Here is a 19,859-nt window from a genome sequence, read left to right as displayed (position 1 = left end):
ACGTATCCTTTTACAATAATCTACCATAATAATTATAATAGTTTAATTCTATATTTTAAGGTCTAAGAGAATTTAATTTACCTTTTCTTCCCAGCATAATTAGATTAATGCCTATGCAACGCAATAATATTCGTATTATTGAATTGTATCGGCATTGAAGGAACAATTAGAAGCTGCCTTTAATGTCAATTTCCCAGAATATTTTGACCCGTACTATCCAGTGGCTATATGGTCAGTTTTGGTAGAAGTTCCGAACCAACGTTAAGCCTAAATAGAAACGATACTGGACGAACCTATACTGTTATAGATGGCTTCCTAACAAACAGGGGCATACATATCCGAACCTACATTGTTATACAGGGTTCCTACTGATCTGGATAAATCTATTTCCCTGACTTTTCCTGGCCTCTGGCAGGAAATTCCCTTGACTTTCATGATAGGTGTCGGATGACGTTGATATATAAATAAGGAATAAATAACGGTGAATATTTATATATGAGAACATTTATTCTATAGAGACAAATAGTAATCAATTGCTTATACGTACAGCAATAAAAAAGAAAGCAGCAATAGAAACCAAATAGGTATTATAATGGTTGGCTAAGCTGAATTTGTGTACAATTAATGTTAAGAAAAGCACATTTTATAAAATTTTCCTGACTTTTCTTGATTTCTAGTTCTTTTCCCTGAGCTTCCCTGACCTGCACCATTTTTCCCTGCCATCCCTGACCAATATCCCTGAAATAGGTATGGAGAAAATACTTTTGATTTCAATAAATCACTTTTATTAATGTTTCCTGGGTTCATAATATATGAGAAATGATCTAGATGGTTTGAAATATGTGGAAACTTCAGCGTGAAGTTTACATGATTTGTGACATTTTTCCTTTTAAATTGCCATTTTTGGGGGTTTAAACCAATTGTTTTTTTTTAAACACCTGTTTTAAACCATGATTTCAACCAGCTAATTCTGATGGATGATTTTCTCACTATAGAGAAACATATTACTTATTTAACCTAACAAATATTTGCCCATTTATCCAGTATATTACGAGTCAAAATGAAATAGTAGTACTCTTAGTAATAATAATTCTAATTTTAGAAGCTCAAATCAGATTTTCTTCTTACATCAACAGATTACGACTAGCAATGGATCAATATTACTGTAAACTAAAACTCTTCTATAAACACTTACATTTGGAACAAACTTTTTTCTTCCTGATTTGTCACTTCATTACCCCCTAGTTTATGAATTACTTCCCTTCGTGTATTTTCAAATATTACCCTCTGAGAAAAAAATAAATACTACTATTATATTCAGATGAACGAACCCTGTCGTGTTATGGCAAAAGCAAATTTTTTTTATTTATTTATTTTTTATTTATTTTAGAAAACAAGTGTGCAATATTATCATAGGAAGTTACCCACAAACTCGTTAATATTTGTAAATTGTTAGTTCTTTCCAAGAATGAGCTAAAATTTTAAACTTCTTTCTTTTTCAGACAAGAGTGCTTGTTACCCACAGTATTACTTACCTCCCTGAGGTTGATTTTATTATAGTACTAAAAGACGGAGAAGTCTCGGAAACTGGGACTTACAAAGAGCTACTCGGACAGAAAGGTGCCTTTGCAGAATTCCTACTGCAACATATTCAGGAGGTGGAAGATGTTGGTATGCCTGCTGAAGGTACAATTGCGTATTTTTCAATATTTATTCAGGAAAGAAATATTGCCATCATGTAAGATGTGAGTTAAGTAGTGTTTGAAATTATTAACCATAATATATTTCCACGAAAGTTATTTAAATTTGGCATTAGAGGAGTTGCTATCATATGGACTGGTTGGAATCATATTTGTGCGAAAGACAACAAGCTGTATATGTTCGTTATTGTGATAGACTAGCCAATATAAGATATAAAGGAAATAAAATCAGGAGTTCCACAAGGAAGTGTACTAGGACAATTGCTTTTCTTATTGTATATAAATGACCTTCCAAATTTCGTCGAGACGGTGCATATGATACTTTTTGCAAATGATACATTTTTACTAATAACTCGAAAAGATGTAAATATATTACAACAAAATATCAACAAAACTCTTAAGTGATCTCTAAGAGTGGTTCCAGGAAAATAGACTTGTACTGAATGAGTCAAAAACAAAGTATGTAGTTTTTCAACCACCGAATAACAAAAGTACACCACTCTAGGAACAACAAACATAACATAACAAACATATACCGAACATACATATAACCTATACCGAATAACAAACATAACTCTAGCAAACATATACCGAACATACATATAACATATACCGAACAACAAGCATAACTCTAGGAACCAAAATCCTACTTAGAAATACCAGAATTAAGTTTTTAAGTATAACCTTAAACCAGAACCTCAAATTTGATAATCATATAGGAGTAAAACAACTGTGTAAAAAAAAAAAATAAATAAAATAAATAAATAAATAAAAATAAAATAATAAAAAAAAACATCATTAATTGATAAGATGTCAGTGCATGCAATTATAACATTATATTACACGGGTGTGGAATCTCATATAAGACTTGGAATTATGTTATGAGGTAATATTACAAGATCACACGAAGTTTTCAAAACACAAAAAGACAGTTATCAGAGCTATCTAGAGATGCAAGGGCTCGGAAAAAAACCGGCTTTTTTGGAAAAAAACTCGGTTTTTTCTGCTTTGCATTTTTGCTTGGGAAATTTTGGGCTTTTTTCAAAATACTGCTTTAAATTGATAAAACAGACTTTATATCGCTTCTCTATAACACAAAAAATCATTTAATTAGTGGTTGATGCTGATAATAATATAAAACATCGAAAATAAACTATGAATTTCGAAAAAAGTATTTCAAACAATTTTTCTTCAACATATTTACATTATGAATTCCACAGGATTAACCAATGTATATAATAAGAATTTTTTAACCTCCTATATACAAAAGTAAGCAGAGTTGGCAAGAACCATGGTTGTTTTTGAAAATGCCAAAAACCCGTTTTTTGGGGGTTGTTTAAACCAGGCTTTTTTGGTTTAAACCAGGCTTTTTTGGTTTAAACCAGGCTTTTTTGACTTAGATTTTTTGCTTTATGTATTTATATTACATATTCACAGAAATAAGTTTGTTTCGCCTTGATGTTATTATTCAACAGCGGGTTTATGCCGGAAGAACTCCCTTAAGCTTAAAGAAGTGCGGTCAGTAAATTTCTTAAGTTGAGAATCTCCCGCCCTAGCCATTGGGAAAATCCCGTCATTACTTGAAATTAAGACAATAACGGGAAAATCCTGTTATTGCTTTGCATGTAAAATTTAAAGGTCAACGTACCATAATCAGTACGCTAAAACTGAGGTATTAAATTACAAATTTAGTACCGGTACGTAGATATCATTGAAAGTCCAATCCAAGCTAATGTTGGAAGCTACGTAGGCAATCGATAAATTTTGCCAATTTCTATCAATATATTTAAGCAATATTGGCTTCTTTATAAAACAACACGCCTTTAGGCATGCAGAAATATACAATTTGGTTTGTTTCGTATATTTAGGCTTAACATCCTTACGAAATACCGAGGTTATCAAGGAGAAGACTTTCGCTTAAACTGACATCCGAACCGCTACTTGGGTTACGCATGAAAGAAGGTTTTATATTAAAGGTGCTAAGTTTTTAAATTTCTGTTTATGACTTTTGACGGATATACAAGTATGATGGATAATCAGTTATAATCGTATTTATTGTCCGCTGTATTTTTTAAGGATTGGATGAAATCAAGCAACAGCTGGAAAGCGCGATAGGGAAAGAAGAGTTCCAAAGGCAGTTGTCTCGTCAAAGGTCGCGCATCTCGGAGAGCCTAAGCGATTCAGATTCCATGCAAGATTCTAAATCTACCTCAGGACCATTGTCTAGGTAATCAACATTCAGAAGTAAATTTTTATATATATACACTTGAGAGTTATTTTTCAAGTAAGGTTAGTTTCACAATAAAAAGGAAACAAATAAACACAATAAAATAAATAATTTATTTTATTAATTTACATGCAATTCTCCAACGTAATTATCTTACCGTTTACATATATTCTAGCGAACAACGAGTTTTAGGATATCCTCCTGATAGGACTTTCCAGTATGTGATGATGGCCAGTTATCCACGGTCCTTTTCACTTCTTCATTAGTGTCTAAACGTATGTCACTCAGGAAGATCTTCAGATGGTGGAAGAGATGATAGTCCTTAGGTGCGAGGTATAAATTGTATGATGGATGATCGAGGTCCTCCATGTCGCGATTCGTCATGGACGTTTTCCTGATTTTTCTTAAACAATCTGACTCATTTTTGCACTTTACTGTATTGTCACCATACACCTTATATAGCTGGGGTTGAATATTAGCAGCTGTCATGTTTCTTGCTTTTATTAACCGGATAACTGTATTTTACAGTCGGAGGCCACTCGATTTTCTTAAATATGCTAACCTCATACTACGAACCGTATAGAGTGACGCCGTGAATGTTTTTTTGTACGCAAGAGACGCCAGAAACCTGTGCGAACATTCGCTCTTAGAGATGTGAAATCTCAAATGGTATTTCAAACTGATCTTACTTAAAAAATAACCCTTGTATATATACACACTTCTTTTTAGGCTAACGAAAATATCTGCGTTTGAAAGCGAATGTACTAACAGTTGTACTAATGGAAAGCTTTCTTCTTAAAGTGTTTTAAAGCCAAGGATAGTGTCATATGGTATTTGGCGCGCAGATTACATTCAGAATTAAAAGAATGTATTGCCCATTTCTCTGCTCATAGAAAAATCAACTTACTATTAAATTCGCTGACCTTTCTTCACCTTCCTCTCTTATCCAAATAATCTTAAGTTGAACAGAGAGATGAGTGATATTCATTCGTAATTCTTAAAGAGTACTGAATGTAATTATTTATCATTGTAGTGTCGATGGAGAAAACTTAAAGTTCCTGCTGCGAAATGATTTTAATTTAGATTTACAGTAGCTGAACCTGCGCTCTCTACACAGCACATCATTCACATATAAGCATGAATCTGCTTGTCATTTCTCACAACATCTGTATATGTCCCTTTACAGACACAAGTCAAAGACGTCTTGGTAAAAATCGGCAAGGGGTATCATAAAATGAGAACTTTCCGATTATTTTTTCAATATCTCGCACCGTTTGCAAGATTTGAGCCTACTTCCGGTTGGAGTTTCTAATTCATGTATGATCAGTAACACAATTAATTATAATGTCAGTGATATATGGGGTTCGTTGGGCAAAACATTCCTCCAAACAATAAAGATTCATCTTAAATTGGAGAAATGGTTATCCTTCGTTTTTCATTATCATTTGGCCATGAAACAAACGCCTGAGAGATATGGAACCCTTGTATAGAACTATGCTGTGTTGGAATGTATAACTCATAGGGTATGGTGCTTTAGTTTTTTAAAATTTCAACACTTCCAGTGTTCCCCTAAAAATATGATAAAGAAATAACGGCCACATTTTTAAAAATTCAATTTGAACTGGACAATCTACAGAAAATTTGTAATCGATCAGTGAAAATGGCATCTTTCTAGAGCCTGTGGTTTTCGAGAACTCACTGTCGAAATGATTGGCCACAAAATATCCACAAACATATAAACTTTTCTAGCATTTTAATATATGGATTATCGTGTCAATGTTAAAAATCAAATTAGTGAAATAATCTATATTGCAAATCACAAGAAAAAGTACCATTACTACATATGGTAGATTATTTTCATATGTCTCTTGATAAATCGAGTCAATCATATGTCTTTTTTTTTTTTTTTTTTTTTTTTTTAAGGCAAAGATCGGTTGATACCTCCGAGAAGAATGGAAATCTTTGGAGCAGGACCAGTTCCAAAGACATTCCCACCCAAGTGAAGGCTGCAGGGAAGAAACTCATCGAGGCAGAGAAAGCGGAAACAGGAAGTGTAAGTACAAAGGAATATTACAGTTCGTTTACTAGAAGTGGGAGTATTTTGCACAGGGTTTTAAAAAATCCAGGTTGTTCTGAAAAATCCAAACCTATCTGGGCGCGTCCTGATTTTAATTTATATTTTCGGATTCTCTTATGTTTCTTTGAGCCAAAAAATGTTTATTTATTATGAAAGTAACATCATTGCTATAATTTAAAATAATTTTCTCTTCACAACATTTTCCAATTTTCTAATTTGGTGGTTGAATTCCGTAATTCTCTGTTGTTCAGCGTTTATTTATTTATTTAATGAAATTTAGTGTCCTTTTTAGCAGGAAGGCTGTATGAGACGTTGATTTCAAACCATTATAATGCGTTCAGATTTCAATGTGCTCCCATCAGCAATTGAACTCGAGACCACGTGCACCAAAGTCATGCTAGCGACCAGAAGCTGGGACGGGGGCGCTGTTCAATGTTTAAGTATATTGGGAAATCAGTATATAGGTTTCTTAAAAAAAATCTAAAGTTTATTCCACATTTTGCCACACTGCGCCAAACCCAATACACTACTTAACTTTCCACGGCTGGAGACCAAATTGTGTTGAGAAAAGATAAAAACAGTTAAGCTGTTTTCTTTTCATAGCATTGTGAAATCTCTTTGTGTTGGCCACGAATTGTTTTATTGAAAAGAGATCAACTTACAGAAAATACATTCATTTTGAATCAATATCTATTATACATTGTTGCAATATGCATTTCTAATACAATAACTACTTTTTATCCGGTTTGTATCTTATAAATAGTATATATCATAGCACTCTTGTGGCTATATGGTTGGTGTACGCAACTTTGGCGTGGGAGTCGAAGAGGCTCAGATGGGGAGATCATGTAGCCACAATGTAAAGTAAGGTCGCTTTCAAAATTTTAACTGAAAACCCAATCGGTAAAAGGCTATTAGAGAGACCTAGGCGCAAATGGGAGCACAATGTTAAGATAGTTCTCGCAGAAATAGGGATATAAACTAGAAATTGGATCCAACTAGCTAAAAACACAAGTCAATGGACAGTTTTTGTGAACGAGGCATTGAATCTCCTGGTTCCAATCTCTTTAGAGAGTGCACAATCCTGTGTTTAACTCTCCTGGTATTTAATAACTCAGAACTTTTAAATTAGAAAGCAAATCCTCAAATCTTTATTATTTTTTTACTTTATATATTGTTACTCTATATAAACCCTTGCAATAGGTTTCAGGAGGAAATAGAGTATATGTAAAAGAATTTGAAGTTAAAGGTGAAGATTTCTATTTATTTTTAGTCTAATTATTTTCATTCCATTTTAGGTGCAATGGAGAGTCTACAAACACTATCTCAAATCCGTTGGGATTTTCTTCACTACTGCCACAATTATTCTGAACGTGATGTTTCAGGCGTTCTCTTTTGGTTCCAACGTCTGGCTGTCTGTATGGTCTAGTGAGAAACCAATTAACGGCTCTCAGGACATATCTAAACGGGATATGTATCTTGGGGTGTATGGTGGTTTTGGTATTGGCCAAGGTAAGTACGATGGATTTTGCATTATTCCTACGAACACTTTCATGCATCTAATTTATTTTTGTAATGAATTTGTGTAGATGACTTATGTTTACAATTTATGTTGTAAATATCTGACTGATTTTACAATTTAATGGTCCCTGCGTAAAGAATTTCACTTAAAATGATACAGAAAGTAGCATGCAATAGGCGGTCTGTTTATTCCAATATATTGACATAGAATTTGACTAGGAGTGCAACCACTTTTTGATCAAACTAAAAGTATAATTGACAGTTTTTGGATTATAACTTACGTCCGCAGAATGGACATTGTAATGATCTATGTGGTATAAATATAGAATATATATGTATATAGTGTGCACGTCTTTTTTAATGTGTTCGCTTTCGATATGAAACAAAGCGCAGCAGTCGAGAATTGTATTAGTTGAAGTCGGATCGTTTTCATTATATTCTGTTCTGTATCTGTAATATAAGTATGTTATAAAATTGTTTCATGTTTAGTATTGTAAAATTCTGCTAGTGATCGTATGCATAGAGCTAGGTTGATAAAATCAGAGTCCGGAATTGACTCCCCCTACCGGTTTATTTTATAAAAATCCTCTAATAACAACAGTATTTACAGAAATACTGTAGTAAAATTTTCTTTGTTGTGAGCTAGAAATTAGGTACCTCAAAACCGTGCGGTCAAGGACAGGAGTTCTACAGAGTTCTGGGCAAGCTAGATAGAGTGTCGTAGGAAACTCAATGTTCCGCAGTAGGCAGTGAGCCTCACTTAAAATAAATAAATAAATGTCACAGAGCCTCGAAGCAGGCTAAACAACTGAGGTTGGGATTCCGACAGAGCTCTGGGCAAACTAAGCCAGATGGAAGGGAAGCCAAGAGTCCCGCAGCAGACTAGTGGCTTTGAGGTTGGGTTACTCCTGGTGCTCCAGGCAAGCAGGAGGAGGAGACCAATCGAAGACTGGTGCCTGTCCGTTGGATGCTGTCCATTATATAGGCGTCCAGGCGGCGGTGGCGCTGCTGCCGCCATGGTGTCATGTGACGTGTAAGAGGTGCTGGTGATCCGTCGCCTGCTTCTTGTAGTAATCCCACGTGGTATGTAGTATGCCGATGTAAATATATGTGATGATGTTTACAAACAATAGCATGTGACATTGTTTGTACACAGAAGCATGTGGTACAATACAGTATTATCAAATACCAATACTGCTTTACATAATATAAAAGGATTATGACAAAACAAATCGTTATTTATAAACAACTGAATAGACTGTAATAATTTCCGGTCTATATAATACATCATAATATGCTAACACTCTCAAGAATTTTAACGATCATCTTACTTACTAGTAATTGTGATTCCTGAAAATACCTTACACTTCCAAGCTTTGGCCCTCCAAAAGAGCCTTGCTCACACAGGACAAAAAAGGTGAAAAAACAAAAAGGAATGGACCGGGGTAGAGCAGTGCAAGGAACATTTTTTCTTAGCTCCCAGTAACATGTCGAATGGTCGTGGTACTGTGAAATGGGGGTTCAATTTGTGCATTCTTTTGTTCACGTAGGGAAAGTTGTGAGATCATGGTGGTTTTTTTTTTTTTTTTGTGCTAAATGTACTTTTTAATTTCTGTCTCCTGTTCCTTGGTTAACCAAACCCTATCTATGTTAAGCTTTGGATTTTTTTAAGAAAATAAAGAAATTTTCAAAACAAGTCTTTTTTATTCCATTCTTTGTTCCAAATAAAATTATTGAATTAACAATTATTGTATGATATTTCTTTCAAATTTTTCGAAAGGCCTGAAACAGGGTATTCGGAAACCGGATGTTCCTTGACCCACATTTTTAAGTTTGTTTTATTATGCACATACGGGTCAAGGTTCATCTCACAAATATTAAAGTAGAATACCCTTTGTATTTGTATTTGGAACCAAGAATGGAATAAAAATTTTGAATTTTTTTTTTTTTTTTTAATTTTCGTAAAAGATCCAAAGCTTAACATAGATAAGTATTGGTTAAGCAAGAAATGGGAGATAGTAATTGAAAAGTGCATACAACATTGGCACCCAAACGAAAACATCTACATAAACTAGCAACTTTCGCTACGTGAACAAAAGAATACACAAATGGAGCTCGCCATTCTGCAATGTGCTGCACCACCATTCGATGTGTTAGCAACAGCCAAGACAAGATGTCCCTCACACTGCTCTACCAAGGTGAATCTATTCCTTTTCGATTTTCCTCCTGTTTTTAGCCTCCGTGAGCAAGGCACTAGGGTGTAGGGGAAAACTGAAAGCCAGAAAGTACAAAGTATTTTCAGGAATCACAATTACAAATAAGTAAAATTATTATTAATACGTCATTGTTATGCTTGGAATGAATTTTTATTAGTAGTAGTAAAAGTTTTAAAAAATCAGTTCTATAGAGTGTATGTCGTTTCTTAAAATTGTTTGTAATGTTTCATAGTGTGTTATGAAAGTGGATTTGAAGTTAGTTTTAAAAAATGAAATAAAATCTTTTTATTTTACGTCGCACGGTTATGCCGTGAAGGCTAAAGGAGATAGTGATGGTAAGAATGAATGAAATGGTGTAGTGAAGAAAGTAGGGAAAAACGGGAGAATCCCAAGAAAACCACGGATACGGTGTTCGTCCACCACAAAGTCCATGTGGCGCGAGCTGGGATCGTACTAGGGATCTCACTCACCAGACGTGAATGTATTTTGGTTTGTCTATCTCGAAAACTATAAAGGGGATCTCTCTTCTGCCTCTCGTACAGTTAAATAGAAAGAGAAAGTATTGACAGAAGGAGGGGAGGTATTGAAAAGGAAGAATTTCCAGAATAGTTTAAAAGTATGTGATCAAGTATAAGCAAGTTAATTCAAAATAGGGTATCTGTTATAATCAGAAGTGAACAGTGTGTTCGGAGGGAGGGAGATGAAGACAATTTACCTAATCGTCGCTAGTAGCGTGGGTTTCTGTTATTGGCTAATTCATAAACATTGTTAGCCTGGTCTACTCTTGTATGAAATGAATGTGGGGATAGTAGCAAGAATGAGAAGACCAAACTAAACTAAGAGAAATATCTGGAATTTCTCTCTCAACATGCCCCTAAAAGTTAGGCAAGTATGTAACATGAGATTTAAGACTAATTTAGTTGTGAACAACGGAAGCGTTATTTAACTCAGAGAAAGACATATTGTTCGATTTGTAACAGTTTATTAGTCAATGAATTTAGTGTTCTGAGATTGACTTGATTAACTATCTGAAAGGTCATGAGGAAAGAAATTAGGGAAATCTGGCCTTAAGAATATCATACCTGGGTGACTACTGATCCTATGTTGTCAGGTAATTCCATCTGCAGTTCAGCTCCAAGTTTTATAAATCGTCCATGGAAAAATGAGCTTATCACTCGATAGTGTACGCGAATAAAATTTATAAACGATCTTTCTGAAACTTAGATTAAAGTAACTATCTCGGCTTATCGCGAATAGATCTCTTAATAACTTCTCATTATCTGAGGTCTTATTAACTCGATTCTTGTTAACTGATACTTATTCACTGCTTCTTATTAAACTCCTTCCTTTTTTTAAACTCTCTTTCCAAGGAAACGGTTTTATATAATTAAGAAATGAGGTTGCAGACATTGAAGATATTCATGACAACAACAGGCTCCAGATAGCACGTGGAATTCTTGAGAAACTCAATTGGGACAAGACATTCTGCTGACCAGAAATCTCTAGAATCTCTAGACACAATCTCTCGGATGATTTAAATTTTGTCAATCTAAGAATTTTTAAAAACAAAAAGATACATAGTTCTTACAATAACATAAACATTCTGTTCTCAATTTTGAAAATGAAAACGCTGATCTAATTGTAATTGTCTGACAAACGTAATAACTACATTGTATAAATTCTCTCGTTAACATAATGTAACTAGGTTGCTTTATTTGCTTTTTAGTAATAAAATAATAAAGCGTCAGCGAACTAAATGGTTTTCATGACATAATGTTATTCCTAATATTTGTGTGACATGATTTAATGAGTAAAATGATGATGTGAATAAACTTAAATCTAAATGACATAAAAATATTGTAACTTTACTAAAATTGAAATCTAAAACCATAATATCTGATAATATTCCATAAATATCCTAAAGTATAATATGACATCTCCTTATATCCTATAACAACATGCCTTCCATTGTAATAACATGCTTTAGGTTACTTACTAACAGTAATCACACTGAATCTATATTTTTCGTTTACTTTTCTGCATCTCATTCTTTTTATTTATTCTCCCTAAGTAAATTTGAAATATTAGCTGTAAAAAATTTTAACCTTACTTTTATTTTTAGGAAAATATGGATATTTAAAGTTTACATATAAAGTTTTTTCTAAGGAATTGATACGATAGATATTTTGTACATATGCGATCAGCGGCGTAGCTGACAAAGCTACAGACAAGACACCTGCTTGAAAGTTCGAGTGACTTCTCTTTAAATAGGTGAAAGCGTGAATAGATCAGGCCCTATTATAATGAAATATGTATGACACTATCCTATTAAACTTTAATTATAGCATTCTTAATAGGAAAAGTAGCACTAGATCTGTTAACAGTAGCAATAGCACTCCATGGAGCTTATGCAGCAACAGTGAGTAATTTTTATTGGACGCAGAATATTTTTGTAGATCTCTTTGTACAGTATCCCTTTGCAGAATCCATTTATTGTTGGTGGGGGGTGATACATCATATATTTATTCATTGAGGTGAACCTATCACTTCGAATTGTTATTGTGCAGACTCCATGTAAAGCACTGCAAAGTTGTCTGCAAGCATTCAGCAGACATGATATCCTTATATTACAAGACAGTGCAGGCTCACATGCCGCTCAATGGACGGTGCAGACTCTGAGTTGTAATATGAAACCTTACCTCATCCACTGTATTCTCCTGATGTATCTCTCAGCGACTACTACTTTTTCTAAAATCTCGATCAATTCCTAGCATGACAATGTGTAATATTCTTTGCAACTTCCCTGATGACCGGGCAGTGCAATGTGCGATTCAGGCCTTCTTCATGTCGCTGACTCCAGACATCTTTCGTCGTGGAATTCAATCATTGAGCGATGGCAGAAGTGAAGCTGCAGCGTGATACTACATTAACTAACCAGATTTTGTAGTTGTCATATTTTTCCTTGAAAGTGACATTCCAGTCTACATTCCAATCGCACAAACTCAATATTAAGAATGTAGACTAGAAACACCATCCCCGGGCACTTAGTTTAAGAGTTACTTTCTTTAATCCCGTCTTCCCCTCCGTCGTTCCCCTTCCATCACATCCCTAATTCTTCTTTCCTCAGACACTTCTTTTCAGATAGTGTTCTAGCTGTTCCAATGGACACCGCCTTTACGCAGACAAGTTTGTGTGTCAGTGGGAGAGGATTGTGTGTTACAATAAAATTTAGCTAAGCCGAAGGGTCACACATTTCAAATTGGTCTAAATGAAGAAACCAGAGGAAGGCCTTGGTAAAGGGTCACGTTGTGTAAATTATAGTGCTTGGTACGGTAACTGTCATTAGTTTATTATGGTGAGAATAACTTACATCGTACAATGTAAAAAGTAGCGGAAAAATTATCGTATTTTTTCCCAGGCTCGCGGCAAATAAAATGAAAGAGAGAGGAATTTAATTTATAAATGTTAAGTTTGTATATATTGATAAAACTTATATAAGACTTATATTTATTATACACTTAACTTATATATATTGATAAACAAGATAGGACTATATTTGTAATAAAAATAACGTAACAGAGAAGAAATAAACAAAATCAGGACTTAGGACTTAAAGTACTTTTCTATTCAAAAAGTAAACACTGAGAAAATTAAAGTAAATTACAAAAAAAAATATATAGTACGGTACGTCTTGTCTACAGCTGTAAGATTTCGCAATAAAATTATTATTACAGTATATCGATAATCAAAATTCCAAGGGTATGAATGACATATATATTAACCATCGAATGCAATTTAACTCCTGTTTATGTTGAAATTTGCTTTCTTCTGCTGCTTTGTAGACAGTTATAGATTAATCTTTATATTTTTTGCAACACATAATTGGCTTGGTACTATTTTGTTGTAATTAAAAGCATGACCTGCAATATGACCTATTAACCCGTTTTATCCCCGTGATGCTATATGGCAACGGAAAACATCGCCCAGAAAACCAACGGTAGATATCTACTCATTTGCCTTATTCATTTACTAGTAATATCTAATTCCTTAACTAGTAAATGAACAACGTAACAAATGAAAAATATTATTTTGTACGTTTTTATGTTGTTAGGAAATTACGTAAACAATTCACGAAAAACAATTTAAAAATTAATAATTCGGGATATTAAGAGTTAATAGGTAAAGTGATATACGTTATTTGCTGCTCTTTACCATAATTTCATTATCTGAATTCAATTTATGAAAGACTTACGAAGTTTAACTTCAAGATATTCAATACAAATTAAGTTTAAGATCAATTTAAATGCGGAAGAAAATTCGCAGTCCTATGTCTTTTCTACTTGCTTATTGTGTTAAAGAACTACTCACAAAGCTGTTACTCATTTCTAACATTTTTTTTTTTTTTTTCTATTTTCAATGCCTTATTTTAACTTAAGTTACGGAAAACATAACTAATATATCTTGATCAAAAGATTTTTGTCTTGTAGGTAGAAGTGCACGACTAAGTATACTGTTACGGTTCGTTTTCACCAACACGTAACAAAATGTATTATGTTTATAGTAATGTCCACTGCCTCTTGCATTCCTTGCACTATGCAGCAACCACTATGTATTAAGGTGCACAGTGCTATTGTGTCTTAGCCTTTAGTCTTTCTTATTTTAATGTAGGCATCTCTATCTCTAATTGTTATGAATAGAATTTGATATAGATCTTTATGAGATGCGTAATATATAAGTGATTATATTTTGATCATCAATATCCTTTATTATCTATTTACCGGTATTTATTTGTTTATTTTTGTAACTGCAAAAATAGAAAACAGCAATTATAATACTCTTGCGCAAACCATTTATTAATGTACTAATATTATTATTTATAGTTGAAATGGACTGTTATGGCACTCTTTGCATGTTTCTTCTTTGCATGTTTCAGTTCTGAGTATTCTAGCAGCTTCTCTAACATTGGCAGTGGGGACGCTCATTGGTGCTACGAAACTTCATTTGCACATGTTGAATCGAGTGCTGCGGAGTCCCATGAGCTTCTTTGACACCACACCGACTGGACGGGTTGTTAACCGGTTCAGTAGAGACATCGATGTGGTTGACAATACAATTCCCATGAACCTTAAAGCTTGGTTGAATTGCATTACCTCGGTAGGAAGGTCTCTTTTAAATCTTTCTTTCACTGCATCGTGCTGGGGCATGGCTTGGCTTTCTGATTGTTAGTCTTTGTATTGTAATGTGCATGAGCGTTCCTCGAATGGTGGAAGGTATAGTTTCAATGTATTGAGGGGATTTAATTTTTAATAATATTAGCAGCCTGCTATTGGTAAGGGTTTTTCTCCTATATGTCTGTTTCTGCAATTTCACAACATTTTCCTTTTGTTAAAACAACAGTGTCTGAAAGTGTGTAGTAGCGTGTTTACAACCAGTAATAATTATGACTTATTTTATCGTTGCTTTTAACTTTAATTATAACCGGTTTTTCGCTGTTTTGGTTTTCAGACTTTTTTAAAACAAGCAAATTAAATTACCAGATAATTGAGATTAAAGAACATCGTAAAAATACGCATAGGCTCTTCCTTAACCATTCATTCAATCCGGAAGTGGTTCAAATTAACGACTTCCGGTTTCAATCTTTATTGCTGTAGGACAAAAACAGTAAGGCATAGCGAGTAATGACTTTTTGATATGGATTCAGCGTTCGAGGTACAGGTTCTATCTTTTATCAATTAATTGCAACTAGTACTTTTAGATGTACTGCTTCAAGTTTGAGAATTGAATTTCCATAGTTTAGTAGTCCACTGTAGTACACTGTGAAACGATACTCACTTGTTTTTACTTGTGAATAGAAGACAGGTACGTAGTGGAGATTAACTTGTATGCACTCTATATTCAGCATTCTCTGAATAGAATATAATAATGTTGCTGTATCTCCATTTGTCCCACGTACTCAATGTTGCTTTAACAGTATGTTTAAAAAAATAAATAAATAATCCTTTTAAATAAATTCTTCTGAATTGTTTAGTATACTATGCTTTACCAATTATAGATTTTACTATAATATTTCTTACATAGCTTGTTTTTGTTACATCGTGTGACGAACGTATTACTTCATCATACCATATAACTTCGATAAGATTCAATGAACGTAGACACATGATAGAATTAAACACTGATTATAGAAGTAAAAAAAGAGAGAGAGAAAAAAAAACATTACACGAAGGTTTGTTGTTTAATATTTAAGACAAAGCAAAGCGAATGTAAGGACTACAAGCTTCATAATAGAATTGACAATTCGTAATTGTTATATTAAACCAATATGGAAAATTGACAATCAACGTGTAGAAAGTTTACAATATTGAAGAATGATAGAAGTTCGATTTGGTTTTAGTGGAAGTTGGACTTTTCCTCAAAAGTACCTGCAAATTATGAAATTGATAAAAAGATTCTATAGCTTCTGTAGGAATAGCACTATCCATGGCTTTGGATTGGAGATTGTAACTAAAGAAACACTGACAAAAGCTTTAACACACTTTACTGTATTTTAAACTATAATGTGTTACGGTTTCGGATATCTAACATATCCTTCATCAGACACTATATAGACACTATAGAACATGAAAGAAGATACAGACATATACAGGGTGTTAATGAACTATACCGACAAACTTTAAGAGGTGATTCCTCACATCAAAATAAGAGAAAAAGTTCATATGGACCTATGGCGAAAAGTGCATAGTTTCAGAGTTAGGGCTGTCCAAAATCGCGAAAAAGCTAAATTTCAATAGGCCCTATTTCGAATTCCAGAAACTGTGGATATTGGTCCTTATCTGCGTAAAGGAAGTCACGCATACGCAATCCAAAAATGCATATTTCATTAATGTTCAATGGGTGTACAGATTATTCCCTGCAGGGTGAAATTTCCAAACATGCCATCAACCTAATTTTGAGATATGCTCTGATTTCAAGAAGGGTTAAAAAAAAAAAAAAAAAAGAAAAGAAAGGCAGGAGGTAAACCTTGACAACAATGGATATCCAATGCTTCGGAGGGAAAACGGAAGTGTTAGGAACAGGCAGCTCCATGTTTCTTTGTATTCGGAATAACGTGTGATGATATGTATTTCGTCACGGTATATTTCACGTTTTCTTCGCTTATAAGCGTGAAAGAAAACATCGCACCATGCATTTTCCTGAGTACGAGAAACCGTCCTGGTGACAATCCTTAACACTTCCGACATTGCGCAAAAGGATCCCGTGTTCACTGCTATCAAGGCTTATCGTTTGCCTGCTTTGGACCAATCATAAAGTCAGAGCATATCTCAAAATTTGGTTGATGGCATGTCTGGGAATTTCACCCTGCAGAGAATAATCTGTACATCCATTGAACATTAATGAAATATGCATTTTTGGATTGCGTATGCGTGACTTCTTTTACGCTGATAAGGACCACCATCCACAGTCTCTCGAATTAAATAGCCTCTTAAAATTTGGCTTTTTCGCGATTTTTGGACATCCCTAGCTCTGAAACTATGCATTTTTCGCCATAGGTCTATATGAACTTTTTCTCTTATTTTGATGTGAGGATTCACCACTTAAAATTTGTAGGTATAGTTCATTAACACCCTGTATATAGTCATCCTTATGAAAAAGTAAATTCTATTGGCTGAAGCTTTCAGCCAATCCTTAGGTCCCCGTGTCTATTTTCGAACCAATCACGTGCCGCCATTTTTCGTCCTTATAAGGGCCTGTTTCAATTTCATCTTCCTATCCAAAATTCTCTGCCATAATTTATTAATAGGTAATCCCCTGTGCAATTCATCAGTTTATCTCTTCCTATTTTCTTTACCCAATCTTCTTCTTTCCACTTCCTTATTATCATTCTCTTCTCTATCTCCAATACTTCTGTCTTATCCCAGTTAATTTCGCGATTAGTCTCCTTAATATGTTTGTATACCACATTGGTATCTTTCTTCCTCCTCACGTTCTTAGTAAACTGAAGAAGTTTCTTAAGAAAGGAGAGGTCATAGCTTATAGAAGGAGGGGAGAAAACTTATTGAGATCAATAAAGAAGAAGAATAGAAAAGGCACCAAAGAGAGTAATGAAGAGGAAGAAGGAGTCACCTACATGGACTGCGATATGTCATATGAAGGAGAGACGGGGAAGAGAATGAAAGAAAGGATAAAACAATATAAAGATGATGTAAGGAGGCTTCGGCCAATAGAATTTAGATTTTTTCATAAGGATGACTATATATATATATATATATATATATATATATATATATATATATATATATATATATATATATATATATATATATATATATATATATATATATATATATATATATATATATATATATATATATATATATATATATATATATATATATATATATATATATCTGTATCTTCTTTTATGTTCTATAGTGTCCATATAGTGTCTGATGAAGAATACGGTAGATATCCGAAACTGTAACACAATATAGTTTAAAATGCAGTGTGTGTGTTGAAGCTTTGATCAGTATTTCTTCAGTAGGAAGTCAATATCTAGCGCCTCCAGGGATGTGTAAACATCGTGAATAAAAAAATCTACTTGCTACTGTCCAGAGCCAGCTTATGACATAACAAGAGTGTATTTGACACTTCTGAGTCTACATTTGGTATCCAGTCTACTCGAAATCTACTCTTTCACAGAATAGACCAGGAAAACTGTTAGTTGACTGAAAAACAAAAGTCAGGAACTTCTTTCAGATCCTCAAGACTGCTAAATCTAGAAGTTTATTATAACGGAATATAAAATTAGACTTTCTTCATGTTTAAGATTAAAGATAAGCCTCTTTAAACCACATTAGTTTAAGAAAAAAGTAGTGCTTCTGTTGTAATGAAGTGATGGTATTGTTTCCATCCAACTGATTTCACAAAGAGAATCATAAGCAGGCATCAACCCTGCAGAATTACAAAAGATGTAAAGCTGTAATACATTCTAAGAATGTTTCAAATGACGGTATGAATCGAAACAAAATACTTTAATAAAATAAGAAAGAACACATGAACCCATTAGAGAACTCAATGCATTGAATTGTTTTCTATGCACCATGTAGTTCAGATATTGCCTCTTAGAATTAATGGACTTTACCATTTTCTTCCGTATCTTTCCTATACGTTTTATAGATTAGGAAATAAAAAAAAACGTATGCACAAAATTTTTTAACAGCTAAAATCTGGCAGTACACTTTTAAGACTGCACTTACTTTCTTTAGCAGGTTTGTTAAGTCAGAGCTTGAAATTTGGCGGTCATAACTCGGGAACGAAAGGCCTGGCACATGATTAAATTTGAAATATTGGTATACTTTAAAAAGTTTAGTACAGGCTTTTGGTTCTTGAGTTTTTTGCTATGAAACGCGGGGCTTGAACTTTTGATGGCGAATAATTCGAGAACCTAAGATCTACACATGATAATATTTCATGCGTACTAAGCTCAAAGGCGTATCACTATGACCAAATTAGTCAAGATCAGATTAGTTCAATTCATCGCGTCTAGTGTTTTTTTTTTTTTTTTTTTTTTTTTTTTTTTTTTTTTTTTTTGCGAAAGTGTGACTACGTTCACACACCAACTTTGAGAACCGAAGGACTTCCCTTTACGATATCTGAAACGATGGTAGATTTTGATGAGGTTAGTAGGCATATGAGTTTTATATTGTGCAAGTTTTTGGTTCGGGACTTATTGGCCATAAGATTTTGAGATTTGGTGTAAGTAGAAAAGTAAGTCCAAACCCCAACCCAATGCTCTATAACTCGAGAACCGAAGATCTGCATATCATAATAATTCATACGCTTACTCAGCTTATAAAGGTTTACAATCATGCTACATTTGGTCAAAATTCGATCACTCAGTCCAACCCTAAATTTGATGGTCAGTAACTTAGGAACCAAAAGCCTGTACAACATATTTCAAATGTGTATTAAGCTCTCGAAATTCTACTACTATCCCAATTTTGGTCAAAATCGAATGAATTTAATCAATGGTGTACGAAATATTGATTTATTTTCTAGAGAAAAACAAATGAAGGACGAAATCCAAAATAGTGTTATTTAGGTAGTATTTGACGTGT

The 19,859-nt window shown here is 33.7% G+C and overlaps 1 protein-coding gene across 2 annotated transcripts in view; it reads left to right on the top strand.

Moving 5' to 3' along the window:
- The window catches only part of LOC145685683 (multidrug resistance-associated protein 1-like), a 139,795-nt gene that overhangs the window by 79,765 nt on the left and 40,171 nt on the right, over positions 1 to 19,859 (top strand). Inside the window, exons 18-22 of one of the 2 annotated variants that reach the window (XM_081758093.1) lie at positions 1,503 to 1,686; positions 3,777 to 3,927; positions 5,851 to 5,980; positions 7,303 to 7,516; positions 14,675 to 14,895. In XM_081758093.1, the coding sequence (XP_081614219.1) occupies positions 1,503 to 1,686; positions 3,777 to 3,927; positions 5,851 to 5,980; positions 7,303 to 7,516; positions 14,675 to 14,895 (900 nt within the window). The remainder of the gene's footprint in view (positions 1 to 1,502; positions 1,687 to 3,776; positions 3,928 to 5,850; positions 5,981 to 7,302; positions 7,517 to 14,674; positions 14,896 to 19,859) is intronic. The other variant, XM_081758092.1, reaches the window with a different exon arrangement.

This window comes from Thermobia domestica, chromosome 5 (genome assembly GCF_964235325.1).
Source record: "Thermobia domestica chromosome 5, izTheDome1.hap1.1, whole genome shotgun sequence".
Classification (NCBI taxonomy): Eukaryota; Metazoa; Arthropoda; class Insecta; order Zygentoma; family Lepismatidae; genus Thermobia; species Thermobia domestica.
The sequence above is the reverse complement of the archived record's forward strand: the minus strand, read 5'-3'. Positions and strand labels throughout refer to the sequence as shown.